Source organism: Ananas comosus, linkage group 9 (genome assembly GCF_001540865.1).
Source record: "Ananas comosus cultivar F153 linkage group 9, ASM154086v1, whole genome shotgun sequence".
NCBI classification, from domain to species: domain Eukaryota; kingdom Viridiplantae; phylum Streptophyta; class Magnoliopsida; order Poales; family Bromeliaceae; genus Ananas; species Ananas comosus.
In genome coordinates, this window is record NC_033629.1 from 12,199,208 (window position 1) to 12,221,239 (window position 22,032).

General features: G+C 36.9%; 4 protein-coding genes and 1 non-coding gene across 8 annotated transcripts; 4 read left to right on the forward strand and 1 right to left on the reverse strand.

The window, feature by feature from the left end:
- Positions 426–497, forward strand: TRNAP-CGG. Its single transcript has one exon. It is a non-coding gene; the product is annotated as a tRNA-Pro (tRNA).
- On the forward strand, positions 1,652–5,935 carry LOC109715026 (COBRA-like protein 7). 4 transcript variants are annotated; one of them, XM_020239808.1, is made up of 6 exons: positions 1,652–1,825; positions 2,713–2,789; positions 3,298–3,733; positions 3,887–4,043; positions 4,606–4,889; positions 5,468–5,935. In XM_020239808.1, the coding sequence occupies exons 1-6, from the start codon at positions 1,765–1,767 to the stop codon at positions 5,773–5,775; spliced, it is 1,323 nt and encodes a 440-aa protein (XP_020095397.1). In that variant the 5' UTR covers positions 1,652–1,764; the 3' UTR covers positions 5,776–5,935. The 4 variants fall into 4 exon arrangements, with proteins under 4 accessions (XP_020095397.1, XP_020095399.1, XP_020095398.1 ...); XM_020239810.1 differs by having other exon boundaries at positions 1,675–1,871; XM_020239809.1 differs by having other exon boundaries at positions 1,749–1,825; positions 2,659–2,789.
- On the forward strand, positions 6,678–8,606 carry LOC109715257 (monothiol glutaredoxin-S6). The gene is made up of 4 exons (XM_020240181.1): positions 6,678–6,942; positions 7,721–7,794; positions 8,128–8,226; positions 8,314–8,606. Exons 1-4 carry the CDS (start codon positions 6,746–6,748, stop codon positions 8,376–8,378), a joined length of 435 nt encoding a protein of 144 aa, XP_020095770.1. The 5' UTR covers positions 6,678–6,745; the 3' UTR covers positions 8,379–8,606.
- LOC109714811 (probable aquaporin NIP5-1) lies at positions 8,660–11,202 on the reverse strand. Its single transcript, XM_020239517.1, has 4 exons — positions 11,092–11,202; positions 10,208–10,630; positions 9,683–9,744; positions 8,660–9,339 (listed from the first exon to the last, which is right to left on the reverse strand). The coding sequence occupies exons 1-4, from the start codon at positions 11,200–11,202 to the stop codon at positions 9,150–9,152; spliced, it is 786 nt and encodes a 261-aa protein (XP_020095106.1). The 3' UTR covers positions 8,660–9,149.
- On the forward strand, positions 14,113–19,449 carry LOC109715256 (UPF0160 protein C694.04c-like). The gene is made up of 7 exons (XM_020240180.1): positions 14,113–14,563; positions 15,904–16,050; positions 16,903–17,001; positions 17,412–17,603; positions 17,803–17,922; positions 18,465–18,536; positions 18,899–19,449. Exons 1-7 carry the CDS (start codon positions 14,240–14,242, stop codon positions 19,121–19,123), a joined length of 1,179 nt encoding a protein of 392 aa, XP_020095769.1. The 5' UTR covers positions 14,113–14,239; the 3' UTR covers positions 19,124–19,449.

Sequence of the window (22,032 nt, forward strand, 5' to 3'; positions counted from 1 at the left end):
GAATTCTTAATAGTGATTGTTACGGAACGTAAAAATTGTACGTTGTATAATTATATGTAAGCATGCAAGATCAGGAAATGATTCAGAAATAGTCTTAGGAACGCCATTACATTGGAGATCCTCGATCGTGCCAGTGGGAGGGGATTACAAAAACCCTGAAGATTTGAGTAGAAATGTTTAACTCAAAGATTTAGGTTTATTAGAGATCAAACCATATATTGAGTAGGGTTACTAACGAACCGAACACGACTCGAAAATTGAATGAATTGTTTTAATGTTGAATTAAACTTTATGGTGTCCAAAATCCAGTTAATAGTTTGTCTCTATTTTTAAATATGTTTTACATTATAACTTGTGTAGCAGGTTAAATTGATCTCCCTACAAATAGAATTAACATTAGAATAAATTTATTTTATATTCATAATGGGTGTTTGGTCTAGTGGTATGATTCTCGCTTCGGGTGCGAGACGTCGCGAGTTCGATTCTCGCAACACCCCTAAAATATTTTTTTTTTTCTTTTTAGAACTAGTTTCAATATTTTTTAGCAGTTCTATAAATTTTTTTAAAAAAATTCATAACTTATGGTTTCTATAGAATTGATTTAGAATAAAAATATTAAAATTAACACATAATATTTATCTAAAGGTAGATCTGTTATTCAGAAAAAAAGTTATTTTTTCCTTTTTAAAAGCTAGTTTATATACTTTTTAATAGTTTTATAATTTTTTTTTAAAAAATCATAACTTAGGATTTCTATAGAATTAGCACTAAAGTTTGAATAAAAATATTAAAATTAATAAGTATTATTTATCTAAAGGTAGATTGGTTATTTTATATATATATATAAAAAGTTAATTTTAACAAGTCAATCCACAGAAAGGGTCTATTTGCAAACTACGCAACATTAAAGAGATATATTTGACAACTGAATTTTATAAGAATAAGCATTCAATTTCATTACTTTGTAGGGACATATGCGCAAATAATTATAAAATAAAAATTAAGAGCAATGCCACGTGTGAGTGTGTATATATATATATTCTAGGGGCGATTAAAATTATATTTCTGAAAATTTTCGGACTTTTTAATTTATTCCTAAAAATATTTTTTTATGTTCCAAAGTTATTTTAAATATACTACTATAGTTAAACTCGAACGGTTACAAATAGTTGTTATTTCTGTAAAATTATTATTTATTTCTTCAAAATTCAAATATATCATTCTCTCATCACCAATTTTTTTGATTTACTTTTAAATTAAGAGCAAAATAGATATTTTGATTTTTTAAAAACCTTGGTAGACATTTAACTTACGTTTAATTCGAGATAACTTAAAAATAATAACTACGGGAGTATTTTTGAATAACAGAAAAACATATGAAGAATATATTAAAAACAAAAAAATAAAAATAAATTAAATATTTTTAAAATTTTAAAAGATATATAGATAATTAGATCTCTATATTCTAAAATTAATTATACGTTCCACCCACTTAATTCCAAGATAATTAAAAAGGAAAAAAATATGTTCCCATTTATTTGTTACTACTTTTCGGATGCACGCAAAGAGCCATCGTGTACGACGTCACCGCTCTCGCACTTCTCCTCCCAATTTTTTTTTATTTTTTTTATAATTTTTATCGCCTTTCTCCTCGTCCTTTCTCTCTCCTCCGCCGCCCCCCTCCTCACAACAAAAGCTAGAGAGAGAAATTGAGAGGCAAAATGTACTCCTCTATTCTCTTTCTCTCTCTAACACTTCACTACCATGAGCAAATGGGCTTCGCCATTAATGCTCCTCGTGTTCGTATTCTTATTCGAAGTCGCAGGTATTTGATTCATTGTTTACGTTGCTTGATTGGTTTCTTTCATCAGGTATGGTTTTAATTAGTTTTATTTGGATTGGAAATTTTTTTTATGCAAGTACGTTACCTTTTATAATTATGTGATATGATTTACCTAATTTATTCTGGACCACTTCCTATTAATTAGATCGATTTTTAGGTAATAATTCGTATTCAATTTGAAGCATATTGTCCTAATTCTCTCTCTAACACATCATTACCGTGCACAAATTGGTTGCCCCGAGATTTTTTTTTTTTTTTAGAAAAATATAACACGCTATCCGCTTTATTCATTGAAATTATGAACAAGATTACAGAAGCGAGACAACCTTGGCCTCGAAAGAGAAAAAAAAGAAAAAGAAATAAAAAAACGTATTTTTTTTGGGAGAAAGAGAAAGACAGCATGCTACGTACCACTTTATTTTTTTTAAAGAAATAAATTTTCAACTTAAAATTTCGAATACCAACCATCAAACCCTTTGCCGCTTGAGCTGGGAACACTCGTTATTTTTCCGCGATTGTGAACTTCGTTCTCTAGCCCCTTAAATTTTCATTTTGTATTGTTTAACATGTTGTCGGAGTCAGAAGATTCCAAGTTCGAATCCCACTGCACCCGGATTCTCATTTAATTCAAGCCTGCATCTTGAGCCTATAAAATATTTTGGAGCCTACTTCCTCTAGTAGCTAAAGTTTTTTCTAGAATAACAGTCGCTTCAGACTATTTAATATATTCAAATTCACTGGTCATTGAATTGTGTTCTACTTTTTGCTTGATTAATTTCATTCATTAATTATGCTTGTGATTATATTTGGATTAGGACATTAATGACTTAATTGTGGTGTTCTTATTCAAATTGGAGAAACATAAACAGATGGTTACGATCCCATGGACCCCCAGGGGAACATCACCATTAACTGGGACTTCAAAACTATCACTGATGTTTACACGGTGCGTATTTGCTTTCGCTTTCTTATGAAAACATGTTCTCATCATTTTGCTAGATCGAAAAATGAAATAAGGTTTTAGTATATACAGAAACTTATTCTCAAAATATATGCGTTACCTATTTGATTGGAATCTAAGTGTATTTAGTGGCTTTTTGATCCTACTTTTACTTCTGCTTTAGTAATAAAACTTCACTATAGGAATAAGTTCAGAGTTTAAGTACGTACGTGAACTATCCATACATTTTACCCTCAGATAAGTTACAAAAAGGTAAAATTGGATGACCATTTTGCATTCCTTCTATGTTGAATGATTGCTCTCCAAAAATATCACTCTCTCAACGGTTGGCAATAGAGTTGGTAAGAATACTTTTCTAAGTACGAATGATCTGTAGTCGAATCTTCTATTTCCTCGTCGTACCTAATGTTATACCCTTATTACGATAGCGAATCCTATTTCTTTACAAAATGAACTAACTCCTCTTGTAATGCTACAATAAATAACTAAATAGGTTATTGTGAGCATCCACAACTACCAACTCTACAGGCACATTGAGCCCCCTGGTTGGAAACTGAGTTGGACATGGTCAGGGAGTGAAGTAATATGGGACATGAAGGGTGCAGAAACCACTGAACAAGGCAATTGTTCAACATACAGAGGAGACACCATCCCGCATAGCTGCGAAAAAAACCCTGTTGTTGTGGACTTACCTGCAGATGCTCCCTACAATGCCCAGGCAGGGAATTGTTGCCGCGGAGGGGTGTTAACTTCAATTGTTCAGGACCCAACTCGGTACATGTCCGCGTTCGAGATGATCGTGCGGAATCCGATGAGGTCCAAGCCGTCGAATTTCAGCATAGGAGTTGCGGGCTACACATGCGGCGATCCAGTCGATGTACCGCCGAGCAAGTATCGGTTCGATGGTCAGCGGTATACGCAAGCTCTAAGTAAGTGAGGTATTAATTTCGGTTGCTTTTCTTTCCTGTTTTCTGATACATGTAAAACATGTTTATGGAATGGGGTTAAAAGTTAAAGTGGTGTCAATCAAAAAGATTAAAATCAACATAAGTTGATTTGTTTTTTGTTAATTTTTGTGACAGAGACATGGCAAGTTACATGCTCCTACTCCCAGTTCAGGGAATCTGATATGCCCAGTTGTTGTGTTTCTCTATCTGCTTTCTATTACCAGTCCATAGTCTCGTGCCCAGATTGCAGCTGTGGGTGCCAAGGATCACCTGCTGCATCACAATGCATCAGGCAAGCTTCTGATGAACTCTTTCACTATCATTTTCAATTACATTGGTAGTCCCTAGACTTTCGATAAATTACAATTTGGTCCCCGTATGAGTGCTGTAGAAGAATCAAGCAGCGGATAGGAATAGGGACCCAATGCAATTTATCAATGTTAAGACGTAGCCGCATAATCTTAAGCTTTCATATATTGTAAGCTCATCTCTGTTGGCCTAAAGAGATTAGTATCTTGCCCTGTGGCAGAAGGTTAGGTTCAGCCGAATCATGTTTGAAATGGTGGGAGGTCGGATTAGGCCGAATTATGTTCGAAATGGCATGAGCCTAATTGGACTGAGTTATAATTAAAACCCATAGGGGTTGTGTCTGTATGCTTTAAATGAATTGACTGTGTATTTCTAACCGTTCGAGTTTTTAGGATTAATTGTTATTTCCAACGATCCGATAATCTCTGGCCATCAAAATATTCAAAGGCTTTCGTACAAGGACATTTTTTTTTTTCTTTGTTCCTTGTTCTATATCTACTCCAAAGTTAATAGTTCTTAAATATGGTTTTGTTAATTTGTTGCAGTGAAGGACAACAGCCTAATTATTTACAGATACCAAAGGCAAAGAGTCAAGATGAGCCAATATCCCCAGTTGTGATGTGCACACAACATATGTGCCCAATTCGAGTACACTGGCACCTGAAATCGAACTACAAGGATTATTGGAGGGTTAAAGTGACAATTACCAACCTGAATTTTGTTAAGAACTACAGTGATTGGAGTTTGGTGATGCAGCATCCCAATCTTGGGAGCTTGGCTCAAGTTTTCAGCTTCAACTTCCAGCCACTTTTTCAGATTGGCGAAACCAGTGAGCCTTCCTTTCTTTTGGCAATTTGGTGGTTAGTAGTATGGATCGTAAGCACTAACCAATTATTCGAAAAGCACACGTTAATAGGAATGACGCATCCATCGCACTTAGGGTTCAACTACAGTGCTTATTGACTTCGACCTGGCTCAATCTAGTTGGACGTTATGTCTGTTGTAAACCGCAGCCCTACTTAATTTATTGGGCTCACCCAACTCAAGTTATTAATCTTTTAGACCTATTATTACGGTTCAGTAAGTTGAACATATTTAACTAATAATTAATAGGAAACAAGTAGTAAGTAATCTTATCAATTTGGGCCTGTTTGATCTCAACTAGAGCTTTTATGAAAAAGCTATTTGAGTAGAACTGTTCGAAGAATTAAGAGCTTCTTGTTTTATCTAAATTCACTAACAACATTCCATTGCGGGTGATATTGGAGTTTGAATTTGGAGATTCTTAATGATATTTGGGAAGTTCAAGAAAGTCTTAAAGCCGAAAGTTTCAGAATTACAACTTCTGCAAATGTTTCGGCCCTCTGTTTATTTTATCAAACGTCTTATTCCTACTTCGTTTTGCAGATGACACAGTTATGCTATGGGGGATTGAGCGATACAACGATATGCTTCTGCAGTCGGGCGCGAGTGGGAACGTGCAGTCGGAGATGCTACTGAAGAAGGACCCGCGCGAGTTCACCTTCAAGGGCGGCTGGGGCTTCCCGCGAAGGGTGTCATTCAACGGCCACGATTGCATCATGCCATCGCCGGACGCCTATCCTGCGCTGCCCAACGGAAGCCCGAGGAAATTCCCTACCTCAGCAGCAGTACATCAAGTGGTGTTCATGGGTCTTTCTCCATTGGTGTTGTATGTTGTGGTGCTTTTGTTGTAGAAGATTTTTAAGTTTCACTCTTCCACTTTTGAATGTTGTTTGTACAATTTTGAATATTTCAGGGATATGTGTGCAAAAATCCCTAGAGACATAGAGTGAATGTAAAATATAGAGGAATAAAGGTTCTAGGTGAAAAAATCACCATATTTGCTTCTTCTAATTATTATGGCATTATTAATTATGTACCAATAATTGTTCCCTCGTTACCATAGTTGTTTCACTGTTGCAAGTATATTAATCACATTTCCTAATTTATTCATAAGAAATTTGTTCCCCTTTTAACATACGATTTTTAATATGATTGTCACCTTTTGAAGGTTTAAAATTTTTTAGAATTAAGTGCTTGTACTGAATAAAATTAACAATTTTACCAGAAATATTCAGAGATTCAATCAAATTTCATAATTCTAATTATTTTTTAAATAAAATTAAAATAATTAATGATTAATAGCTAAGGAAACTATCAAAGTGAACAAAACATTCCAACTTTAAATGTATTAATTCTAATACTCGAGACCCAAGTTCGAATCCTAATTAATTTATATTTTCAGCTAAGTTTATTTCTAAATGAAAAAAACGGACGCTACATGTCTCTAAAAAAAANTTATTAATGGGTATGTATATTGCTGTTGTGTGGATTGCTAATTGTTGTCAAACAGTTGGTTTGGCCATCCAAAAGAAAAAAAGCAAAAAAAAAAAAAACAGAAAAAAAAAAAAAAAAAAAAAAAACAATTAAAAAAAATAAAGTTCGGGCCTTGAGGGGCCTTTTTCAAAACAACCGATAGTTGTTGGGCCTCATTAAATTTCCGTCTAACAAGCGTAGAAATTGACGAAAAGTCCACGTACGGAGTCGCAAAATCATCACAGTACAGGGACTAATCCATACATTTTACCACCCCATATCTAAATTTCCGGTACATTCGCCCGAGGCGTACGAGAACGATACCCTCCAACGCCGCCACCGCGATCGATGGCGCCGCGCGGTGCGCCGAGCGCCGCCGCTCTCCGCCGCCGCCGCACGGCGGCGCCGCTCGCTTCCGCGGCGGCGCTGGTGATGCTGCTGTGGCTCTCGCCGGAGCCCGCCGGAGCCGTCAACTCCGCCGCCGCCTTCGTCCAAAACGCCGTCTACTCCAATCGCATCGCCATCTTCTCCAAATCCTATTGCCCGTAACCCTCTCTCTCTCTCTCTCTCTCTCTAGAGGCACCCTTAACTTTTCCTTTTTCGATTGATCACCTTAAACGTGTAATTTTTTTTGATTTGAGTTGTTCTGGTTAGTTAGATCGAGCATTTTGTTTGAATTTACCGGTTCCATTATCTGTACAGTTTGGTTTTTCTTTTTGCAAAAAAGCGATTAAAATGGGTCAATTGATTAACTTATTGATCAAAAAAAATGGTTAAAAGTATTAAATTTGATGGCATTGTTGATGAATTTGATGAACTTTCTAATTAGTTTGAGTAAAATTATGCAATTGATGGGCGATAATCGATCAAAGAAATATAGTTGAGTGGGTATCTGTATCCAACGTTTTTACTTTTGGTTATTCTTATAATAGTAGATGTTTGGTCCCGCCTCTGCTTTTGCTTTCAGCTGCAGTCTCATCTAGTAGAGCTTTTGACAGATATAAAAGTCGGTAGCTTCTAATGTACTGCAATGGAAAGCGAATATTGCAAAGATCTAAAATTATAAGCTCTAATTTGAAGCTTCTGATAATGCTGAAGCAAGAAGTTGTTCGGCACATTGCAGGATCATATACACATATATGAAAAGAAGTTGGTTTAAGTTGAGTTTGAGAGTACAAACTCATTCAAATAACTTAAGAATACGATGATATTGGCGCCTTATCTGGTTTTGTTAGACTTAAATTTCTGAATGTGGTGATTGCTATTTTTTTAAAATTAAGTTGTAAATGTTCTTACTATGATAGCTGTTGTCTTTTAATATAGGTACTCCATCCGCGCTAAGCGCATATTTCGTCAACTGCAGGAGAAGCCATTTGTTGTAGAACTTGATCGCAGAGGTAGTTGATCTGCCTGTTTTCTTTTTTTGCTAATGATGCAACAATTGGGAAACTACTACCTACTTGTACTTTTTACTCTTTCTAAATGTTTTTAAGATGTGAGTGTTGGATTAGCTTTGAGGCATTTTTGCTATAACCTTCCCTCTATTGAAAAGATTTTACAAACTTTTGTAGTACTAATTTTGTCGGTTTTATATGCATTGCCAGTTATGATGTATTGCACCTTTTCTCCGAACAGATCGAATTCTGTAAACTTGTTACTTTTGTTAGCTGTGCTTTGGTTTTAGTTTTTGATGGTTTAAACTCACTTGCTACTCGATGTTAATGATGCAGTTGATGGATGGGAGATCCAAAATGTTCTTCTAGATTTAGTTGGCCGAAGCACCGTCCCGCAAGTTTTTGTTAACGGCCAGTATATTGGTGGTTCAGATGGTTTGTGTTGAACATTTTCCTTTGCACTTTTATTTTAGTAAACTGCTGGTTAATTATCCTCTTTTTTTGTCGTTTTAAACCATTCAGAAACAGTCAAGGCACTCAAGAATGGGCAACTTGAGAAACTTCTTGGGAGAAGTCGATCGTACTAAAACGTGGTTTCAAGGTGATGAGCACATAAAATGTTCTCTTGGAATTTAAAAGATTATGGTGGGTAGGATTGATGGTGGTTAGGATTGACAAGACTTCGTTTGTTGGTATTAATACTTGAAGAAACGTTTGTTTTTGATGCCATGAAGTGTAAAAAATTTAGTGGATACATAGCGTGTTGCTTATTTTCTAGTGTAATATTAGAAATTTAGCCTGCTTGTGATTGCTAATCTCACTTTAAAAATTTGAATTCAGTCATATGTTTTTGAAGGATAATCAACAAAAAAAGTTTGATCAATCAAATAGGATGTAGAAAGAGCCTTTTGGATTAGTTAGGTTCCTATATAGTATGATCTTTTTGGGTCTATCTATACGACAGGGGCTGTTTGTTTACATGCAGTTGGAAATGCTGTGTGTATCAATTATAACTGCATCAATGCTGTTTGGCTGTATGCAGTTGATTATACTGCAAGTATATTTTTGCACTATAACTTTTTTATTTGGGGCACATTAAGTTGGACTTTTTCAGTTTCTTGCATTCAATTAAGTCCTTGTACTCCAGGATTTTCTTTTTCCTTTTCATTTTGTGACTGAATTCATATCTATTAGATCTATGTCATCCCATTATATAGACAGTTTCAACCTGAAAAATGAGAGTCAGGTTACTGCATATTTTCCCAACTTCGCACAAGTACCAAACCCCTAACTTCCTATAGGCATGACTGCTTTATCTAACATCATCATAAATACCACATTGTCTCTGGCATCAGCTGTCAAAAGCTTTGCCCCGACCTAGGTGCAACCGCGTCCTCATGATTGACCTGTACCAGCTTGTAGGCAAGAGCTCCCGTGACTGCCCCAAGTGTTGGTGCCAAGAAATATATCCACATCTGGGTGTAAATCCCAGCAACCAATGCCGGCCCGAGCGTCTTCACCGGATTCATTGAGGCTCCACTTAGTGGCCTGTTCAAACAAAACTATATACTCATAACACTTTTTCTAATTTATATAATTACAAGGTGCCAAAACCACGTAACGCGAAAGAAATTTGTTTCAACAAAACTTTCACATAAATACTCAATAAGCTTAGTTTCTTACAAGCATGACACCTATGAAAGACTTTCTAATTCAAATTCAGATGTTGCGTGTTAATTTATGACTCGTTGTAAGAAATGCTGATTTTAACTAATATCTATACAATGTCAGAATTCGTAGGTCAGTACGTTCATTTATGTATAGTGATATTTCATATGCACATGTTTACGCATTAATATGTACATATGTATGTGAAAGATAGCCTGCTTACCCAGCGATCAGGGCATTAAACATTATGGTTGCTCCAACTGCTATTGCCGCCAATTCTTTCACCTGAATAACTTCTATGAATAACAATTCTTTAGCTAAAGCAAGAAGAAGTACTCGCAGATAACCTTAAAGATTTTAATGCTAGCCGGCATAGGCGGGTCCTGCTGTGCCAATAAGGTATTGACAAGGTTAGCATTGTTGCTAAAATTTGAAAGTCCCTGTGCTGGAGTTTTGTCAGCACAGGGTTATTGCACTGGTGACATTTAGTGGACGCCGAACATGTCAATATGGAACCCTATTGATCCATGTCATGGTCAGCAAGGATCCACGCCCCATGTTAAGGCACTTAAAACCTGTGCCCTTTAGTGCACTCCTAAGTCCTAAGTATCCAGCAATGAACTTTCTAAAATAGGTGGGTTGATGGGTAGTGGTTGTTCAAGTAAAGTTACTTGAGTGAGGGTATTCTCTTGAATAAACAAAAACCTTGAATAGCAGCATGCAAGGATCTTCCTTAAGAAATACTCACTCCTCGAGTATCTGTGGTGACTGCTGTGACGACGAACACTAGGTTGAAGGTGATGATGAACTCAACGGCGAATGCTCGTTGGATACTAACAGTAGGGATGGTGACTGCGGCATAGAGGGAGGAGTCGAAGATTTCCTTCACGACGAAGGCTGCAGTGATGGACGTGACAGCCTGGGTGGCAATATAGGGGAGGACATGGCCCCAGGGGAGGCGACGGAGCACTGCGAAGGCGATAGTGAGTGACGGATTAAGGTGGGCACCAGAGATGTGACCTATTGATAGGACTACCGCCACGACCGCCAGTCCAGCGGCAGTGGCATTGCCAATTAGAGATTCACTGCTGCTGTACTTCTGGTTCACAATTGGGGCTGCAGTCCCAGCTAAGATTAGGATGAAGGTGCCCACAAACTCTGCCCCTAGCTGTTAGTTTTTGTAAAATGATCAGTAATGTCTTCATGAAGTGGAATTTTTAAATTTTTATTTCAAACTCATGGAGTACCATGCATCTTATCCCTGTGATGCATAGACAGATCTGATTTTTACTATAAAGGTGAGAGCTTTTGGGTCAAACTTCCTGTATGATAGAAAATGTATCCGAATGAGCTCAGAATTCCATTAGGATAAACAACTGATGAGATTTTGTCAAGGATAAACCTAAATACTTAAATAAACCTCTAATTGCCTATATTATGGCATTAACATCAGTCCTGATTGTTTATCATCTTTGTAGTAGATGTTAACTTCAGATTGCACTAAATGACACGAAACAAGCATGCAGTTTCGATATATGTTGGATTCATAAGTTGGTAAGTTTTGGCGAATATCTTATGTAACTAGTGTTATACATGTTATATGTTGTTGTGAAACGGGCTGCACATGTGTACCTTTTTGATGAGGGCTGGGAAGCACCTGCTGCAGATCGGTGTCAAGTTCCAGTCATAGGAGAACCGCGGCGTACCCTCGCCGTTTGAAGTTCCATTCTCCATCTCCGACATCCTTCCAGGTTTGTAATTTATTTTCTTTTCAATTTTTTTGTTTAAATCAGAAAGAAATAGTGATTTAGAATGTGGAGACAGAAGAAATCACAAAACTTTGTGGTTACTATAGAAGTATTGGCATAAGAATTTAGTGCTTACTACTGATCGCTTCAAGACTAATTGAGGACAAATAATGAGGGGTAAGATGGGTTTACTGTTTCTTCTTGTAGTATTAAAGAGGAGAGGCAAAAGTTAAATGTTTACGAATCCATTTTTTAGGAATCGTAAGGAGTGGAATGAAAGTACAATAAAACTAGAGTAATAAGGATACTTCCTTGACGACCAAGTATGTATACTATGAGATTTTTTTATAGGATTTCTTTTTAGTTTGTCTTTGAATGAAGACTTTTAAAAGGGCCTGGGAGGTTCTTTTCGAGGTTAGGAGTATGAAGATGAGAATCTAGCTTTGGAGAAGGAAGTGAATGGAAAATATTGGGATGGCCTGGTGGGGGAAGGTCATATGGCTTCACCACAGCTTTATGGTGATCAAGAAAAGCTAACCGTTTCCTCTTTTGTCTTTGACACATAAATGACATGGTGGTTATTTTATAATCCATAACAAGAAATTTCTAAAAAGTAGCAAGAATGAAGGGAATGTAGAAGCTTCTGTATCTGCTCTATTTGAGGGTATATCGGGGAGAATAGCAGATCTATGTTAAAAAATCAGTTTTTCTCTAGAACATTTAGCTGCTAGAGAACAGTGCTTTAATATTTTGTACTTACTGTTGGCTCAAATGGGCGAGCATCCTGTCCTGTGGCGGGAGGCCTTGTAGGCCGAGTCATATTCGAAATGGCGTGAGGCTGGGTTGGGCCGAGTCATGTTCAAAGTGGCTTGAGGTTAGGTGGGCCGAGTGACAATCGAGACCCGTGGGCGCTGTATCTATACGTTTTAAGTGAATTGGTTGTGTATTTCTAACAGCTCAAGCCTTTGGGATTAATGGTTACCGCCAACGATCCGACACTTACAGCATGTGATCTCATGAAAATCCAAATGTATGATAATAAGATTCAGGTAACATATAGCAGGTGTAGTAGAGAAGGAATTTGTGTGTATTCATCATTGTACAGAGAAGAGTTTGAGAATAATCTGATTTTCTTTATGGCTCGAAATATTCTTGGTATTAAGAGTGACACCATTGTTTGAAGATCTTTGCAGAGACAAATTTCAGCAAATTTTTGAGATGGACGAAATGTCAACTGCCTGAATTGTTTGTTCCACTCTCAACAGAAATAAGAATATGAACTAGATTGAAGCTCTTTCGTTCGAAGATACATACTGTTTTTCATTTTTTTACTTGTATCTTTATCTACGAGAACACTTTTTTACTGCAGTTTTATTGCTATATTTGTCAATTGTTGCTTATTGTGTTAATATAATCTATCATTTGTTGCTTACTTGAGCAAAGCACTGATGATAGATTTGATTGTATATACATGTTTTTTTTGAAAGATTAGGTAGCACGCTACCCGCTTCGTTTATTTCATTTAGAAATAAACTTAGTTGGAAATGTGAATCAACTAGGACTCGAACTTGGGACCTCGGATACTAACCACCAAGCCCTTGGCTCCTTGCTCTAGGGACGGTCGGTGGTTGCATATACATGTTAATAGTGGAGACACTTCGGTTAATCAAATAACAGATATTGTTTGCTCATGCAAATATTACATAATAGTGATACTTCCATTCCATTGTTTTAGTGATATATAGCGCAACTGCTTAGTTTCTTGCATAGTCTAATATATATCTAACTGTATATTTGCTGTACTGTAGAGTTATTTGTAAATTCATGCATACGACATGATTGAACTTGTGGTAAGAAGATTCACACACTTGTTATGCGCACAATTCTCGCATGATAATTGGAACCTCATGCTTCTTTAAGCCATCTTAGTTCTATTTTTCTTTTTTGGGATTATATCACTTGTTAAAGGACTGAATCTTAGCGCATCTATTTTCTCACTGAGAAAAGTTGTTATCTGAAGTTCGAACAACTTGACTCAATTTAGCCCAACCCAATCCAACTCAGATTGATTTGACCCAAGTTTAGTGCAATAGAAAATTTTGTTGGAGAAACCCAATCCTAGTTTATCTAACTACTATCTTCAATTACTATCTTAAAATTGCTATTCAGAAAATTACTATATTTCTACGTCCTAAAAAGTTTGTTTCTCGAACAGAATTAAAAACACTAGTTAAGACATTTTACATTTGAGCAGAACCAAAATCTTTTTCAAATGCTCTGCCAAGGGCTCGTTTGTTGCAAGTCTTATTTTTAGGTTGAAAATAACTTTCAGTCGAACTGAAGTTCACTTCAGGTGAAAGTTATTTTTTTAACCTTTTAGTTTATTTAATCATAAATTTTCACACTAGAATATAATGAGGGTAAAAACAAATTAAAATAGTTAATTTTTTTTACTTTTTTTTTTCTTGTTCTCTTCCGTAATTGAGTTCTTCACTACCTAGACCGAGGCAAATTATAGTGTTTTAAAAATGTAAAAGTGCAAGCAAATTTTATTTATAATGGACCAAACAAAATACGGCCAAAAATAATTTTACTTATGTCGACTCACCGTAAAGCAAATGTCACATAACTGAAAGCAAAAACCAAAGTAGGCTAGGAACGATATGATATTTCGTAACATCCTATGGAACCCGTGTTGTTAGTCCCCAAGATCAAACTGTTGATGAACTCTTGGGAACAAACCTTCTCGATTAGCTGAGTCTAGTCTCCAAATTTTTTTTTTTTTTTTGTGCCGTGTTTCGTTCGAGGTCAAGGATGTCTCATCCATATAGCTTAATTTATATCCCCAATGAATGAAGTGGGTAGCGTGCTATTTATTTTCAAAAAAAAAAAAAACAAAACAAAACAAAACAAAAGCGAGCCCAAAAAGGCCTTAGGCCCAATGCAAGCTCACTTGTGTACCCACACAAATTTACATATTTGCCACCCTCAACAAGTCTCGAAAAGGGCTCGAACTCGCGCGCCGCGTTATAATGTTCGCCGCAGCAGCAGCTCGGAGCTCGTGGTGGCCGCGGCGCGCGCTCGTGATCCGGACCCCGACCCGCGCCGCCATCGCCGTCGCTATGGCCTCTTCCTTCTCCGGCATCGACGACTCCGCCGCCTCCGCGAAGAGGACTAGGGTTCCGGAGAGCTCGGACGGGGCCCGAAGCGCTGGAGCCGAGGAGGGGACGAAGAAGAAGGTGGCGGTGGGCACCCACAACGGGAGCTTCCACTGCGACGAGGCCCTCGGATGCTTCCTCATCCGCCGCACCTCCGCGTTCTCCGCCGCCGACGTCGTCCGCACCCGAGACCCCCAGGTCGCCGAATTTCTACTTCGCTCTTTCCTCTCATTCGATCTTGTTTTGAACCCCTACATCTCTCTCTAAGAACTGAAATGTACGAGGAATGGTCCCTGTGCTATTTGCAGATTGCGATTTGGTCTCTGTTCTTTAATATCTAATGTTCTTATAAAAAGATCAATTGTTAGGGCTTCACTCACTTAAGACTTTTATTTATTGGCTAAATTACAGAAAATCCCCATGTAATAACCCGCTTTTTCACTTTTCCCCCCTGACATTTAAAAATTTACACTTTGCCCCCCTGTAAAATAAAAAGTATTCACAAGGGGGTTACGGTATGTAAAATGACCATTTTGCCCCTCGCCATTGTCGTCTTCTTCCCCATCTTCCTCAGCCGCCCTCTCGTTCGGCCGCGATTCCCACTCAATCGGTCGCGATTTTTCTCCATTTCCTTCTCCACCTGCTCTCCTTCTCCTCCTGCATCCTCGCCGCCCTCGATTTCGGTGACAGTAGGAGAAAACCGAGGTGGGCGACAGTAGGAGAAGGGCAAAGAAGGCGAAGGCGAGGCGGAGGAGGACGGCGAAGGCGATGTGGGTGAGGGCAAGGCAGTGGAGGACGGCTAGGCGGCAAGGCGGCTAGGCGGCGGCGAGGCGGCGAGCCGGAGGGAGGCGAAGCAATAGGGAGATGGCGGAGGGGTATTTTCGGCATAAAAATATATTTTTTAACGGAACCCTAACGGTAGGGGGTGAAGTGCACATTTTTTATTTTATAGGGGAGCAAAGTGTAGGTTTTTAAATGTCAGGGAGGGAAAGTGAAAAAGCGGGTTATTACAAGGGGGTTTTCTGTAATTTAGCCTTATTTATTTATGTTTTCTTCTGATGTTCGGGGACTCAAATGCAATTTATGTGAATGTTTATTGACTAAAGCGTTTAAGTAAAAAAGGTTAATGGACCAAATTGCAACGCCAGGGTAGTACAGGTATACTCATGTATTTTCCCTATCTCAGTAATGGAACCAATCTCAGTTAACTTTGGAATTATCCATGTAGTACTTGTCGGAACTTACCAGTGAATGCGCATCTGTCTAATAAAAGCTTACAACATTTTCAGTAGCCATCAAGTTCCAATCTTGAAGCCGTCGTATCCACTAACGACAATGTGGGTCTATATTCGCTATGCATATCAGAGTTGAGTTAGAAATTACAGGATAGTTCGAGTTTTGAACTTTTAGGCAGTGAGTAACTGCGTAATCCTAGTATGCTATTGTTTACGATGCACATGAATCAATTCCTTCGTGCGTGTACATTTATGATCATGCATTAATTTTAGGTTTTTAGAGTTGCTTCTGGTATTTTGCAGGTTCTGGATACGTTGGATGCTGTGCTTGATGTTGGGGGCATGTATGATCCCAGCAAATGCCGTTATGATCATCATCAAAAAGGCTTCAGCGAGGTCTTTGGGCATGGATTCAACACCAAACTTAGTAGTGCGGGGCTTGTGTATAAGGTACCGTTATTCTCTACTTACTATTTGAGGCAAATGATGATTCACCTACCTACCTAAGTAAGATGATATCCTATCACATCTTGAAATAATGATCCTATGTTGGAAAGTACGACTCTTATTCTTATACTAGTAAATATAGTGTTGGCCATTGTATGCTACTTACCCTTCAATCATCAGTTATTAGAAGTTGGGAATTGACTCATCAAACATTTTTCTCGTACTACAGTATACATAATGGAGACAACTTTTTAAGTTGGAACTAACCAAGATATTGAAGTCACGGTGACCAACTACATATTGACTACCTAAAGAATGACTAGAGTATTTCAATTGAAAATTGATACTTTTCTTGTCACTAGCTAAATCTAATTATCACTTGCTATGCTCACACTGCAGAATACTGAAGTGATATAATGTAAGTTAATCTGTTCTATATGATGGAGAAGAAGTTCTAAATAGACTTGACTGGAAGTTGCACTGAAAAAACTTAACAGTAATGCATTACCGATTAGATCACTTCATTCTGGGGGTCTTGCTTGTGGAGTTCCGTGTATGCAGAGGGTCCATATATTTGATCCCAAATTTACTTTGATCTGTTAGCAATTTGATGCCAGCTTAATGTCTTTTTTGCAGTATGATTGTCTTTTTGATGTTCTTTTTTTCTTTCTATTTTTGTTCATTTACTTGCTCTAGTTTTTATTTCTCACTTCTGATAATTTGCTCTGAACATATGCTTCTGCTTTCGGTACTTGTAGGCAATTTCAGAGCAATTAATGAAAGGGTGGCTTAAGAAAGTGAGATAAGGAGTGAATTCTGGGAGCCTACTAATTTGTTCTCTCTTTTTTGTCGTAGCATTATGGTAAGGAGATAATTGCAAAGGAGCTTCAGCTTGATGAAGACCATCAAGATGTGCAGCGCTTGTACCTTGCCGTATATAAGAACTTTATCGAGGTACTAGTTCTGAATGTTGTGGAAGCTCAATAATGTCCTTCTTCCTCGGTCATCAAAGAAAGCTCTATAGTTTGGTAATAGAATAATGAAGTCCACTGCTGATGTCAAGTATTTTAGGTTCTGTGTTTATTACAAATAGTTGATTATTCATACCTTGTGCATATTTGGTTTGGTCTAAAATGGTAGACGTTGAGCTTTTCAGAGTTTTGTTACAGCACTCTTTCTATTCATAATCAAGGGTAATTGTTTGTAACTTATCCATAAATAGGAAGTATTGTGATCTCTCAGTTATCTCTTTTTTCTCCTTAGTCCGATCGAAATTTCCTAGTACATCATATTATGTTTATTTTGTTAGTGTAGATTATTCATATTTGATTCAGTAATAGATAATATGTTCTCTGTTGTAACAGGCAATTGACGCCATTGATAATGGTATCAATCAATATGACACAGATCAGCCTCCGAAATACGTGAATAACACACACTTATCTTCAAGAGTTGGGCGGTTTAATCTCGACTGGATGGATCCAGATCAGTCCTCTGAGAAGGAGAATGCGGCTTTCCAGCAAGCAATGGTTCTTGCTGGCACTGAATTCTTGGAGGTGAGAAAGACAAGTATTTTGCACTTTCTCTAAATTTTGTATTATTTCAAACAGTTTTTAGAGATATTAACATGTATTACCCTCAAAATTTTATTGTCTGTAGGTAATTTCTTTTACCCATATTCATTTGTTTTAATTGAAGTAAGAACTTCTCACCATTACCGTGAATGACAACTTTGTTTTCTGGTTTAATTGCCAGAGTGTTCGTTTTCATGCTAATTCGTGGTTACCTGCACGATCAATTGTTATGGAGTGTCTATCATCAAGAGGAGATATTGATCCAAGTGGAGAAATCGTAGTTCTGAATAAATACTGCCCTGTAAGTGTATTACTTTGTGTTTTAGTTTCTAACATTCTGCTATGCAATTTTAACTATACTCGTCTAATCATCCCTGTGACTCCTATTCTGCTTGGTTTGCAGCATTTCTAAATGCAGCATTAGTTTATTGTATCATTTTTTTCTGATAAATTAGAAGGCAGAATTTCAACTTTCTGTTTGTCTACTTCTTGGTTTCCAGTTTTTCTGAACATATTGTTCAGATGGCCTCATATGGTTTGAATTACTTTTAGTAACGAGTCTTCTCTTGTTTCTGTTGGTTCCCCATGAATTCAATGGTCTAAACATGTAAAGTGGTTCTCCTGGAGATAAGAATCAGTGTTGTACAACTTGAGTTTCAATTAAGTATCTATCACTAATTATTTCAGACATTAATTTTGTTATATACAAATTCTGATGAATGTTCATTTATGTCGTCCTAGCCATGGTATTTATGGTTAAAAATGATCTTTTGCATGTAAGTTGTCCCCAAAAAGTGTCATTAAATCGTACACTGCTTGAGCTATCTCCGTAATCTTTTACAGTGGAAGCTCCATATATTTGAGCTTGAAGAGGAACTGAAGATTGATCCTCCAATCAAGTATGTCGTATACCAGGTGAGCTTCGAATGCCTATTTTTCTTATTTATTTCATATTGGCTTAAAAAGGTCGATGGAGAGTCCTTAGGCATTTGCTATAAAAACATTTTAGCAATAACTCAGCCCCAGGTTATGTCTTGTTTGTCGTGCTGGGAGCTTCTACAAAAGTGTTGCATGAATAGAGCATTTTTTAGGAGCTCCGTTGCTTAATTAGAAGCTTCAAATTGTAGCTTTTGCTCGTAGGATCCTAAAAGCTCATTTCAGCTTCTCTTCTCGGAGCAAAAGCTCTTAACCATTTTGTTTGTCTAGCGCCTAGCCGAGAAACTGTTCTTGGAAGTTGCCACTTACACATTTCTTGATTTTGGTAATGTAATATGCAGGATGAGAGAAGCAAAAATTGGCGTGTGCAGGCAGTCGCAGTTTCTCCTGATAAATTCGAGAGCCGGAAACCGCTCCCATTACCTTGGAGGGGCTTGAGAGACCATGATCTGTCCGAGGAATCCAGAATTCCGGGTTGTGTGTTTGTTCATATGAGCGGATTCATCGGCGCAAACAAAACCTACGACGGAGCCTTGGCTATGGCGAGAGCTGCTCTCAAATTTTGATCCGAGCTAAAATATGGCCACCGTACATTTTTTCAGAGAAATAGTGGAATGTTCTTCACCGAATTACCAAAGTCTTTGATTTTGATCATAATTTTGTTGAGGTATTTACATGTGAAAATCAATGATTTTGCAGGAACACATATATGTAAAAGCCCCTAATTTAGCAAAGCATTCGAGAAAAACGATTCTGCGGCAGCTAGAAAAGCTTGTAAAAGGAAAACTCCAACACTGCTTCATTTGCTATTTGAAGTTGCTGCTCTTTTACTCCGCAAACTGCGAAATGGCTTTAAGTTTATCTTTAATTTAGTGTTATTTTTTTGTCATAATCTGCGAAACGTTGTTCATGTTACTGTTTTATAATTCCAAAAGTGTATTTTGTATTAATTTCGTTGTATTCACTTCATCAAATTTTGGCACATTAATTCAAGGGTAAATGGAAGAAAAAGAAAAAAAAAGAAAAAACACCCAAATCTGTTACGGCCTGAGTCCATGCCGAATCATCAGAAGCGCCTAAATCAAAACACATATTAATCACCCCTAACTAAGTATTTGGATCCAACTCGATCTAATCCAGTGAAAGTTCAGAAGGATCTCTCTTTTTTTTTGTAATATTATGATGTTTGTAGCCAACATAATTATTCAGTAAAAAAAGATGTGTATTTTTCGATCACTCTTCATTTCCTTTTGAAGAGTTTAGAGAAATCAATCTAACGACTTTTGCCAAAAGGGGCGTCACTCACATCTTAAGTCTTATTAAGGTTCATCAGTTCCTAAGCCACCGTTTGGTTCGGGGTTAAGGGGTGGAATAATCCACCCCTTAACCCCCAATTTATACCCAAACACCACTCTTTTGGGGTGGGGTTAATAAACCCCACCCCAAACCGGGTTAATGGGGTTTACTAACCCCACTCCCCCTCCCAACTTTAACCCCGCACGCATCCCGAGCTTTCACCTTTTTCTTCTTTATCAATCATTATCTTTTTATCCCACCTACTCCAACCAAACATTTTTTTTCACTATCCTAGACTAACTCCAACCTCCAACCAAACACAAAAAAATTTTAACACCATTTTAACTCTGAACTTAATCCTATCCTTGGAATAGCTACTTTTTCTTAACCCCAAACCAAACGGGGGCTAAGATTTCTAGGTCCACTTTATCTATTCCTTTGCTTTGAGATGCGTCTTATGAAGATAAATCTTTAATTGCTGTGAAATATTACAAATAATAATACTGTTCTGAGATTCGAACTAAATGATTGGGACGCGTCTTATTTATTCATACGCGTTTTGCAACTTTCGATGTGCTCACCTAAAATAACCTCTCATTCATTCATTATAAAGGAAAGGCTAATATACAGAGAAACCCCTGATGATGTATAATTTAGATAGCCTTCTTATAATTTTACATTTGTCTTAATAATACTTATGCTCATATTTTTTTTTTTTTACTCCTAAAATATTATAATTTAAAACTTAACTCCTCAACTACACATACTTTGGGGTGCATTATAGGGTAAGCACAGAGCATGAGTAAAATTGGAAATTCACATCGACACTTTAAAATTGCACGGCCGACAATTCCCACTGAAACCAGATCTAACCCCACACGTCCTGCACGAATATTAATACCATTCAAATAATAAAATAAAATAAAATACCCCAATACTAATAATAATATTATTAATATTATTATAATTATTATAAGGGATAGTGCCACAAAGATGTATAAATATGGGCCCATACATTGCTGTGGGGGTCTCTCTCGATTCACCAAAGCTTATTCAACAAATTACCAAAAAATAAAATAAAATCTCCTAAATTGTATTCCACTCATAGCCTCTTTTATAGCTCCTTATGGGGAAGGATCTAAATGATCTTTTGGTCAATGCTTTATATTACTTTTTTGAAGTACTTTACTGTCTATGGACTTCTCCCTAACGAAGAAAATAAATAAATAAATAAATAAATAAATAAATAAAATATGCAATTTAATAAGCTCTATTGTGTACTATATATTATTCACATACATTTATTAGTGGAGTATTGCTTGCTCCACAATCCAACATAAATTGTAATCCTATCGCTAATTCATCTAAAGCTCTTTTTTTTCTCAATTCAGGTACTTAGCCTTCGCGATACTAAGGTTCAGATCCTAGAACCTCAGAGCTGGTTAGGATTCCGCTAATTTATTTATTCCTATATCCAATTGAATTGATACACCGATTCAAAGGAAATGAATGCATTTCCACACTATAATAAATAAGTTAAGTGGAATAGATAGAACATTAAATCAAGCCACATCACTTATTCTATTCTACGAATCTTACGGAACCTGTTCGTGGATGACATGATATACTTATTTAATAGAGTCAAAATGTTAGAAAATCTCCTTTTTAGGAAACTTTAAAGGGGAAAATGACCATTGGAGAACATAAGAGGAGCTAATACAGGAGGGGGATTGCAAGGGGGAAGTTTCCCCCTTGCGTAGTATTAATAAAAAGATAAACTCCCCGGGGGTTGTTAAGGGGGTGCGGCACCCCCTTATACACCTAACTCTTAAGATCTGTCCTTTAAGGGCAATTCAATACCCTTAAGCTATATAAAAATAATAGTTTTTAATTGCAGATTTCAATATTACATGCAAATATAAGAAGCTAAATGTTGTTAGCATATCATATCAATGTGAAAGTATCATTTTATTCCTAAGTAAAATTTCTAGTCTTATATTATATAATAAAACTAGCATGAAATATATTCCATGCGGTATAATTGTTAGAAAGAAGATTTGTTTTACTAATAAATCAGAAACTTAGGTTCTTGACAATAATTTTTATTAGGGAAATGATTAAGTTACTTAAATCGACTATACAATTAGAACTTTTTTGGTTATTATTTCAATTGTTATTA